Source organism: Chrysochloris asiatica, unplaced genomic scaffold (assembly GCF_000296735.1).
Source record: "Chrysochloris asiatica unplaced genomic scaffold, ChrAsi1.0 scaffold00215, whole genome shotgun sequence".
In the NCBI taxonomy this organism is placed as follows: domain Eukaryota; kingdom Metazoa; phylum Chordata; class Mammalia; order Afrosoricida; family Chrysochloridae; genus Chrysochloris; species Chrysochloris asiatica.
The window spans coordinates 4,404,342-4,416,152 of NW_006408733.1; the positions used below are offsets into that span (position 1 = coordinate 4,404,342).

Consider the following 11,811-nt stretch of genomic DNA (forward strand, 5'->3'; position numbering starts at 1 on the left):
TTTCGTTTACCCATTCAGAGCATGCTTAGATTCCTATATCACACAGAGCCCTGTTGTTCCAAGGTTGAGCATATTTCACTATTTACCTCTGTCCCATTTAGCCCATGTAAACCTGAGTGTTCTCCTATCTACCTTGTTCTTCCTTTCCCTACTCCCTTCTTGTGTATTGCCCTCCACAACACCTGAACTGTAATATGTCAGTCCCCTAATCTGTGCTCTGCTGTCCCCTCCCTCCCACCCCTGGTAGCCAACAAATAATTTTTTTTTTCTTTCTTTTAGTATGGGTATTGTTTCTTAAGCTTCATATTTCCATGTTCTTCGTGGATTTTCATTTTCTTGGTATGTTGTGAAGTATTAATTTTTTTTGAGATTACCATATATTCTATTAACTTTCTCCTTAATTTAAAATAGTCTCATATTGTCAGGAGGAACCAGCCGCTGGAGAAGCATATCATGTTTGGTAAGGTAGAAGGTCAGAGAAAAAGAGGAGGATCCCCAGTGAGATGGATTGGCAAAGTGGAAGCACCAATGGGCTCAAGCGTGGCAACAATTGTGAGGTTGGCCCAGGACCGGGCAGTGTTTCATTCTGTTGTACACAGGGTCGCTATCAGTCAGTACCAACTCGATGGCACCTAACAACAACAACAACATTTTACCCTGCAGTCTACCTGACTTCCGTATCACCTGAATTTCTGTTCTTTTATTTTACCTTCTTTCACATTGTAATTGTTTTGATCATAGACTCACTTCCCAGATCCTCTGAATTCATTCTTGTTATTATTATGTTCTGCCCTGGACGCTCCCATCTGTCTATTGAGTTCTGGGTGGTGCTTGTCTGTTCTTGTTGGTTCTCAGTCCAAAGAACTCCTTTTATAATGTTTGGAAGTGCTGAGTTGGCATTGACAAAATCCCTTAGTTTCTGTTTATCCTGGAATGTTTTTATTACACCTTCATATTTGACTGACAGGTTTGCTGGGTAGACAATTTTTGGTTGCCAGTATTTTTTCTTTCAGGATTTTATATTTCTCTCCCTATTGCTGTCTTGCCTGCATAATTTCTCCTGAAAGATCAGAGCTAATCTGATTTGCTTGCATTTGTAAGAAAACACTTCTCTTTTTCCCTAGCTGCTTTCAGAATTCTTTCCTTGTTGTTGATTTTGGAGAGCTTGATTATGATATGTGTTGGTGATTTCTTATGGAGTCTGTCCTTCCTGGGGTTTGTTAAGCTTCTTGAATGCTTTATCTTTTCATTTTTTAGGATGTTAGGGAAATTATCTTCAAGAAGCTCTTCTCCACTATCTCCTCTGTGATCTTCTGTGATTCTTCCTATTCCAGAATTCCAATAATTCTCAAGTTATTTGACTGCATGTTGTCCCACATGAATCTTAGACTTACTTCAGATTTTTTTATCTTTTTTTTCTGCATGTTCTTCTGTCTTAGCAGTATTGAGAGGTTTGTCTTCCAGCTCACTGGTTCTGGCTTCCATCTCTTCATTTGTACTCCTTTGCCCTTTAAGTGTATGGTTCAGTTCTGATTTTTATTATTATCTATTTGGCCCTCTTTTACAATACCTTTGTGCATCATCATTCAACAGTATTTGCTTCTATTCCTTCTTGGGTTTTTTTTTTGTTGTTTGTTTGTTTTTTTTTGGGGGGGGGGCTGTACACAGAAACACTCAGGAATATATAATCATTTAAACAACCAAAGGGCACATTCTTCAAGCCTGCCTCCTGGCTGTCAGCACACAACCATTCTCTTTCAAGAGTCTAGAGTTCTCACCTGCTATATCTCTCCATGTCATCATCTCTTTGGACCTCCTTTTGCAGGTTTTGAATTGTTTCCAATGCTATTTCTTTGATAGTTCCTGTTGGGCTTTCCTGACTTTTTCCTTATCTTTCTCATCCCTTCTGTGGAGCATTTGAATGCACTTCAGTATCATTCTCCTGAATTCCTTCTTAGGCACTTTCAAAGCCTGCCCTTCTTCCAGTGGTAAGTCTAGGGCTACCTGCAGCTCATTTGTTTCTGGACATGTGCTAGAATCTTCGACTGTTTCTTGGGCATATTCAATAATTAAATGTTTTCAATAATTAGATAAATGTATGTTAATATATTATTAAGCTTTCTGATGGCCTCCAAGTAGATGTGATCAGGAGATGGGCTTCCATTTTCACTTTTCTTATTACTCAAGTCAGAGTAACAATAGCAGGTGTTGGCTGTCTATCTGTGTATAGCAATTGGTATTGGCTCTTGCCTGGATGATGGGATTTTGCAGTGTGTGATTGTAGCTTGGCTATAATAACCACAATTGCTGTCTCTTGATAGATAATGTAGGAATAGAAAGAGGCCCCCTCCCCCCAAGGGTAAAGTGGAACCATAAATAAATAAAGCCACAAAAGCAAAAAGGAAAAACAGATTGGATACTACATTCTATAATCGGGGGTGGAGGGGGGAGTAGCAAAATATGAGTATGATTTAATGTCCCTCGCTCAGCCAGCTCGAGCCGTTCTGCGAGACCATTCTGGTTTAAGCAGTTCCTGTTGACTCCAATCCCCTTTTTATATTCTGAGTGCAGTGGTCTCTGCTGAGCAGATCCATGCACATGCATAATAGTACCCTCTGGGAGTGGGGGTGTCCACTTGCTCAGGCACCCCCTCTAGTCACCAGACTGGAGGTGCACAGACAGTGATTGACCAATGAACAGGAAAAAGTGTTCCCACCTTTATCTCTGATGATCAGTCAGACCTCTGAGGTGGGAGTGCTCCTCTGATCCTACTCCTGCTTCGTCATGCCCAAGATGGCCACTCTGGCACCTACCAGCAGCCACAGAACAGAAAATTCCACCTTTCTTGCTTCTGCTACAAATCCCACTAGCAGTAAGCCTTCAAACCTTCTAAATATTCCTTTATATTTAGTTCAGAGTTCTGGGATTGTCCCCTGAACCTGCTTCATCTGGTATTCTATGTTATTATTGTTGGAGGTCTGCACAGCACTTCTACCTTATCTGCCCAAAAGCCTCACTCCCTTTCACGAACTGTTTGAAACCCTGTCATATGTATTGGTAAAGTAGAAAGACCTAGTGCACATAGATAGCAAGGGAATTCATGTCATCAAGGGACAACCCCTGAAGTCCTCAAGTAAAACATGCCAGACAGTTGAGATATTCAGCACAGAACATCACCATCACCCTTGACTTGGTGGTGTGACTTCCTGTCCTTTCTAAAGATATGTAGCTCTTTGTGTATATAAAAAGAAAATTCCGTTGCTTAACATATAGTTGGTATTCAATAAAGTCATTAAATTACCAAATGAATGATTAAAAACTGGTGTAAGTTTGGTTCTAAATTAAGAACAGTAAGTTCTGGTACATATTACAAAGCCTATGAGATTTCTAGAAGATATCTTAGTATTTGTTATGTTGTTCATTATTTACTCAGTCCTCTTCTGTCAGGGAATGTTTGACAGTAACTGTCAGAATTTAACATTGTTTTTCTGATTTTGTTAAGTATCTTGTAATTGCCTCATTTACTAGCATTTTCTTTGAAAACTCCCATTTGCTTATTATTAAAATGAATTGTGTTTTGTTTTGTTTTTTAACTTTCTAGCATCCAGTGTTAGATGAACCAATAGCAGAAGCTGTCTGTATTATAGCAGATATGGATAAATGGACTGTTCAAGTGGCCAGTAGCCAGAGAAGAATGACAGATAATAAACTGGGAAAAGAAGTGCTAGTTTCTAGTCTTGTTTCCAACCTGCTTCATTCCACTCTTCAGCTTTATAAACATAACCTGTCTCCAAATTTTGTAAGTATGTATAAAGCTTGAAATACCTTTATCATTCTGATGCATAAATATACCTGGTTGTCTCATCATTGTTTTTCTGAAAGGGTGTGTATACATATAAATGTATTTTATGATTTCAGCAACTGTAATTTTTGCTATCAATACCTGACTAGTATCACATGCGGTGTGGTCATACAAGGTCCCCAAGCTTTGCACAGATTATCAGTGCATTCTGGACCCCAACTGTTATGTTGGGAATTTGAATGACCCATCTTTATAATATTGATAGTCTTTTTTAGAAGGCACCATTTCCAACTTTGAAAGTTCTTTGTTTCTCTTGCTGGAACTATGTTGTTGTTAGGTTCCTTCGAGTCGATTCCTACTCATAGCAGCCCTGTGTGCAACAGAATGAAACTACGCAGTCTGATACAATCCTCAGAATTATTCTTTCTTATAGCCTATTTTTATAGCCATGGTGTCAGTTCATCTAGTAGAGGGACTTACTGGTTTTTTTTTTTTTTGACTCTCTACTTTACGAAGCATGATGTCCTTCTCCAGGGACTGGTATCTCTTAATAACATGTCCAAAACTGATAAGTCAAAGTCTCACCATTCTTGTTTCTAAGGAGCATTTTGGCTGCTTAATACTTCTTCCAAGACAGATTTGCTCATTCTTCTGGCAGTCCATGGTACTTGGAATATTCTTCACCAATACCATAATTCAATTACATCAATTCTTCTTCAAATTATAAGATACTTAAAAAGCTCCATAGAAGTTAATCTTTTATATGAGCCAGATCAAAAGTTTACCCTCCCATAGCTAAAACTACACGTTGTAAAAATGTGCTCCATTATTTAGGACATGTTGGGATAACTAAATAGAATTTTCAAAAGCATGCTGCTTTGGAATTTGCTGCAACTCATTATTGAAAACTGTTTTCTGACTTGATTGTTGGTTTCCTCCTAAATGCAGTGTGTCATGCATCTTGAAGATCGGTTGCAGGAGTTATACTTCAAAAGCAAAATGCTGTCTGAGTACCTGAGAGGGCAGATGCGAGTTCATGTCAAGGAATTGGGAGTGGTTCTAGGGTATGTTCATGGTTTTCTTTCCGAATTTGCCTTTTCATTCTTCTGTTTTTAGGCAAGGGATATTCCACAGAATTGCTCTGTTTCCTTCTCTTAAACACCTTTTCCTTTTAGAAGCTTGGCACATTTATCAATTGTGTTGTTCTAGTGTACTTGGTTATGAGTTGGGCTACTGACCCCAAGGTCAGCAGTCCAAATCTACCAACCACTTCATAGGAGAAAGATGAGACTTGATATTCCCAAAGAGATATACAGCCTTGGAAACCATATGCAGGGTCTGTATAAATCAGAACCAACTTCATAGGACATAACCACTGCCATCATACAATTTAAATTGGAGAAAGATGACGTTTTTTGCTCTCACAAAGATTTAACTCAGAAACCCGATACAGGGTTGCTATGAGTTAGAAGCAGTTTAATGTCATTTAGTAGTATACTTTGTAAAGGCAGATTTCATCTGTCTTTGACTCTGAAAGGCATTGATGGTCTTTTGTGTCATTACAGTATGTTGGGAATATATTCATTTAAAATGAATCAAAATTAAAAATCTTAGAAAACATACTCATTTTTATTATTAAACATACTGTAAACTCATTATTATCAGCCTATGCCCTGCCTTAAAAATTAGCTGATGGAAAAAACAGCACTTTATAGGTGGCAGTGTATTATTGGGAGTCCTGGTGTGGATTAATGTGCCAGACTGCAAAGCCATTTGAACTGCAAGGTCGCCAAGTTCAAGCTTTATCAACTACTCCCTGGACACCCTATACAGGGTTGCTATGGGTCAGAATCAACTTGACGGCACTTAACAATAACAGTGTGTTATTTACATTCAAGGGGGCTTCAAAAGATTTGTGGAAAAAATGGAATTAAAAGATCATGGAATTTATCCATGTTATTACTCCTTCCCCATGATTTATATAGATCTCTCTCATTATATTCTAGAGTCCTGGTGTGGTTAATGCACTGGGCTGCAAGGTCGATTTGAATCACAAGGTCAGCAGTTCAAGCTCCTCAAAAACCTTATACAGGGTCGCTGTGAGTCAGAATCAACTGACTCAGTGGCATTAATAGCAACATCATGTTCTATGGCCATGTTTCCTGTGTCTTTATGTTCAGTGGCCACTGTCTTATGAATGTGTTTGTGTGTTCATATGTATATATCATTTCTTGAAATATCGATTGAAAAATTAAAGCAACCTAGAACATTTGTCTAATTTTGCTTTTATGAAGAAAAAGGGAACCATGTCAGTGAAACCTACTGTGTGCCAGCAACCAAGTTAAATGATTTTACTGTGATTATTCCTAAGTTGTATTGCCATTGTGCAACATACAAGCAGCAGCATCCAGATTGGAAATGAATGACTTTGGAAATTAACATGCCACACATTGTACACTAGTAGTACTGAGTACGAATTTGAGACTCCAGGTCTTTGTGACTTCGGCTCCTACTTATATACTATGATACCACACTACTGCTCAAAGTCCTGATGAGGCTTGAGAAGTACACAAAGAAGTGATTTGAGAGCATTAGAGAAATCACAGGATTTAATTGTGTTTTTCTGAGTAGAGGTGTATGTATGAGAAAGAAATGACATTCTTTTTAAAATTTTTATTAGTTGTTAAACTAATATGCATATAATCAAAGTTCACAGTGCATTTTGGCATAAAATGAAAATTTAGTTTTTCTTCTTTCCTTTTCTCCAACTTCAAACCCACACCCAAACATAACCAGAGCTATAAATTGGTTTACACTTTATGTGTCATTTTGCCACTTCACTTTTAATATATATATCTTGAATACATGTTCATTAATGTAAGCACAGACTAAACTTCCCCATTCATTTTTAAAGATTGTATGACATTTCATTATGTGATAGACTTCAGATCATTTCAGTTTTTTTTTTTGCTATTCCAAGTTAATGCTGGAATAAATGTAAAGTTTTGAAACTTGTAGAGTAAGTTCCTTGAAGTAGGGCATGTATAATAATTTTTTTATAGATAGTTGATAAGTAATTTGATAGATAATACTAAAATGTCATTCAGAAAGCACTTATGTAACTTCCCAGAACAAGTGTACTCTTCCTCTATCGATTGCTATTAAACTTGGCTTCGGATTTTATTCAGTTTTTTTTTTTTTTTTAGCAATGAGTGAGTCTGAATAACTTTTTCTATTTTTAGTGGCCATTTGTTTTCTTTTTCTAGAAATTGTTTGTGGCAGGATGTAATTTTAAGGAGTTTCTATCACTTCCTCCAGTATCTTATTATAGAAATATTTATATCTAAAAAACTTCAACTGCCGATCTTTGTGGTTCATACCGACTTTGCAGTCCAGCTCATTAATCCACGGTGCCACATCAAGACTCCAAAAATTTGAATGCACACTATCATTATACTAACGTGCTTTTCTTAGACACTATCTCTTGTCCTGATGCATGGTTCATCACCAGGTCAATGAGGTCTTTGCCTACATTCATGATTTTGGTTATCTTTGGGTTTCAGAGATACTCTCTTGTTTAAAATCTGTGGTTCTGAGTTTCACTTATTGAAAAACTTCCAGCTTTTAATGTCTTCAGCTCTTTTGTCCTTCACCTCTTGGCTAGGGGTAGCCTAGTACTCTGGCTAAGTACACTTACTCAGGTAAGTGACCTTACATGTAAAACTCATTCTTGTAGTAGACATGTTCTAGGAAGAAATGCCTGCACTGAGATTTTTTTCTCCCTATGTTTCAGGATTGAATCCAGTGATCTTCCTCTTCTGGCTGCTGTAGCAAGCACTCACTCTCCATATGTTGCTCAGATACTCCTATAAAATGCCTGAAGATTGAGGCATTAGTTTTGGAAGAAAGTAAAGTAGAGAAAACACAGAAGCAGACACAACATGCAATTGTGGTGATTTCTTTTTTCTGTTGGCCTGCATCTGAGAGTCAGTACTTTGGTACCATGCATTGCATTGCACATTTGATGAACATTGGATGACTTTTTCCTTCTGACTAGACTTTACGGGATGGTGTTAGAGTTCTGCAAAGTCAGGCTAAAGCAGCAAAAGTAATTTTGGGGAAAGGCACTTGAAAAGATCCAAGTTCTCAATAATGGGTAACATTACAGGATTCACAAATAGTAACGACTGAAAATTGTCATTTCATTAGTTTTCACTTATTTCTAAGGTACCAGGATCTATATTACCCTGATTATTTGTTGTTGCTTTTCAATTCAAAATAGCTAATTTCTGACTATTTCTCAGAGTAAGTATTTGTAACATCCTGTTAATTCTAACAAACTCAGAGTGGATGTAAATATGTGTTATGTTATCCACCTACATGTACATATGTATCTATTTTTTAAAAGAGCAAAGTTAGAAATACAAGATTGATAAATAAGACTTTTACTTATATATATTTTTTTCAACTAGTATTAATTGTGTGTAATGTTACTTTTTGATGATTTTTCTGTTCCACACATTCAAAAATATTAAGACAATGTTTTTTTAAGGCCAAGGGATATAGATTCCCAAATAAGAATTCTCCTTTATACATTTCTTGTATTTATAACTACAAGTTAATTCTTATAATATTAATATTTACATATTTGATGTCTAATTTTTAAAATAAAAATTAGGATTAAAAATTATACCAAAGCATTGGCCAAAAATAATTCTATTTTCCATGAAAGTGCTCAGGTAGCCAAGACATTGTTTTTCGTATCAGCCATTTTTGAACCCACAAGGAGCTGAACATTTGTTTAACTGTTTGGTAATATTCAGCTTAAATTAATAGAACTCATAACTTTTAAAGTTATTCTCTTTCTGTAAATTCCCGCATTTACCAGCCTCCTCCCTTCCAAAACCTGTTTTTTTCACAGATTTCCACTTTTCAATTGTTATATCTTTGTAAATAATGTAGAATGTTGCTTTTATGAAAGGCTAATACGGAACCAAACTCTTGTAACTAATGTAAATAGAAACATGGGTAGATAAAAGTTTTCAATATGCTCTACTACCTCAGTTTACTTGAATACTACATTATAGTTTATTCTTAGCTTATCTGATCTAAGGTACTTTTCATGCTAGAAGTAAAGTTGGTTTCTGCCTTCGTTGACTATTTTCATCATGATTAATTGATCAGTTTAGAAAACCACTTAATTCCGTTACTAAATACATTTACTATATAACAAACCCATTCTTGTTTAGATTTTCTTTAGTTAATGGAAAATTTCTGTGGTTTATTTAGTTTTGACCTTGAATTTATAGCATTGGGTCAGGTTTTATCATGCCTCCTTGTGTATTTAAGAGATCTCAGCGTAGACAAAGAAGAAATGGTTGCTTTAATGGAATGTAAACCTGAAATTGGTGTGCCCAAAATCTGTTTCACCACTGTATTCTATCAGCTGGTTCCAGCTGTTAAACCTGATTCTCCCATGGATGATTTTTACTGTCCAAGAGTGCTTATGGATATATATTCTTTGGCTTAATTTTTTTATTCTGTACAGTAACAGAATTCTTCTATCATGCATCACCTACAGTACTATGTACCAGTCTCTTTGGCAGAATTCAGATTATATAAAAATTCATATGTGGGCCACTGTACATTATTTTCACTGTCAGGTGATTATCGCTCAGAATGATATGTAGCAAGTAGATAATGTCTGCTTCTGAGTGTTTTCTATTTTAAACAAATCATCTTCTATTCTCAGCCATCATTAATACATCACCATATAGGAAATTTGGTTTTTAGTTAATGAATTGTTCATGCTATTATTTAAAAAAACAAAACAAAAACCTACGTGTTACTGGGAAGGAAAAGGCTTATCGCTTCTTATAGAATCATTAATCCTTATAGGATTCTTGAGTTTTAAAATATCTGACTCTACTGTAATTTCTGCTCTCTTCATCATAGCCATTCTTTCCTTACCCAGAGTTACTATTTCTTTAAAGTGTGTGATCAATATGATGAATGTGTAGAGTTTTAACCTGTTCAGAAACATTTTTTGTTGTTGTTCAACTTAATTCTTATGGTACAGACAGATAATGTGCTACATATTATAAAAAACCTGTTTGTTGCAACAGGACATGAAAAAGGGAGCTTTTACATTATAAAATTGAAATTACTTTTTCTTTGTACATAAACTAACTGGTTTGTTTTATTACTGCCTCTTATATTAATATGTCTTAATTTTGACTGAAAATTTAAGTGCAATAAACATTAGCACAGATTTCATTTTATGACAATTGGCATGAACTAGGGATGTTCACTTTTAAAAAATGGAAAACAAATTTTACACAATGCTTCTGGTAGCTGTCTTATAAGAATGTTCTGCTTTCTCTAAGTTATTTAGATGGTGGGATATGTAAAATGTACATACTTTTTCTTTCTTCTGTATACATTTCTCAAATGTGCACTTGTATTATAATAACCTCCCAGTTCTAGGGGAAATTTGTGCAATAAATACACTTGTCAATTTGCTGGGTGATATTGGTCTTACTTTCATGTCTTAATGATGTATATATAACGTCATGAACTTGACACCAGACTACTTTGTGTTTCAATTTAGATACTTTTAGGCATTTGACAGTGTTCAAATTGCTTCTCTCTAATCCTCAGTTTCTGTTGTTATTAAGTGCCATTGAGTTGGTTCTTAATTCATAGAGGTCCAGTATAGGGTTTCTGAGGCTATAAATCATTTCAGGAGCAGATATCCTCATCTTTCTCTTGAGGAGGGGCTGATGGGTTTGAATTGCCAATTTTTTTGGTTCTCAGTCCAGTGTTTATCCTACAGAGCTGCTATGCACTCCCAGTTCTTCTAGCAGTCCATGGTATATTCAATATTCATTGTCAACACTACAATTCAAAAGCACCAATTCTTCAGTCTTCCTTATGCATGTGAGTTTTCATATGCATATGAGACAATTGGAAAAACTATAGCTTGGGTACTTTAATCTTCAAAGTGACATATTTGCTATGCAACAATTTAAAGAGGTCTTTTGTAGCAATTTGTCCAAAGCAATATATCCCTTGATTTCTTCACTATTTTTTCCTTAGGATTGATTATAGATTCAAGTAAAATTAAAACGTTGACAACATTAATATTTTAAAGCTCCATCATCAGTGTAGGAAGGTCCCAGTCTCTTTATACCCTTACCAGTATTTCTTGTTTGTTTGTTTTTGTTTTACCTTTACTATCAATGCACAGGTGAGATAGTATCTCATTGCTGTTTTGATTTGCATCTAAAGATCTTGAGCTTTTCCTTCATGTTTGTTGGCTGCCTGAATGACATCTTTAATTGAAGTGTCTATTTATGTCCTCTGCCTTTGGATTGTCTTCTTCAAGTTAAGGTGTTGAAGTATTCTATAAATTTTTTAGTGTAATACCTTATCTAATATTTCATTGCCAGCATTATTTTTCCCAATCTGTGTGTTCTGTTTTCACTCTTGATGAAATCTTTTGATGCACGTATGTGTCTAAATTTCAGAAGGTCCCAGTCATCTATTTTGTCTTCTGCTGTTAGTGTTTGGTTATGTTTGATAGTATATTTATGCCATATATCAGAACCCCAGTATTTGTACCTATTTTTTTCATTAATGATCTTTATATTTCTGTATTTTACATTTAGGTTTTTAATCCATATTGAGTTTGTTTTTGTAAATGGGGTGAGATACATCAGCCCACCTCACTGGGTGTCTTCCTCTTTTTTCTCCGACCTACCAAACATGATATCCTACTCCAGTGACTGGTCCCTCCTGACAGTATGTCCGAAGTATGAGAGATGAAGTTTGGCCATCCTGGCAACCAAGGAGTACTCTGGCTATATTTCTTCCAACACAGATCTGTTTGTTTCTTTTGGCAGCCCATGGCACTTTCAATATTCTCCTCCAACACCGTAACTCAAAAGCATCAATTCTTGTATGCATATGAGGTTATTGAAAATACCATGCCTTGCAGAGATGGGGAC

General features: G+C 35.9%; 1 protein-coding gene across 1 annotated transcript in view; it reads left to right on the plus strand.

The window, feature by feature from the left end:
* FNIP1 (folliculin interacting protein 1) overlaps positions 1-7,674 on the plus strand; it is a 177,299-nt gene extending 169,625 nt beyond the window's left edge. The window contains exons 16-18 of the mRNA XM_006872948.1: positions 3,602-3,799; positions 4,751-4,866; positions 7,596-7,674. Coding sequence (XP_006873010.1) covers positions 3,602-3,799; positions 4,751-4,866; positions 7,596-7,674 — 393 coding nt within the window. The remainder of the gene's footprint in view (positions 1-3,601; positions 3,800-4,750; positions 4,867-7,595) is intronic.
* The last annotated feature ends 4,137 nt before the right edge of the window (positions 7,675-11,811 follow it).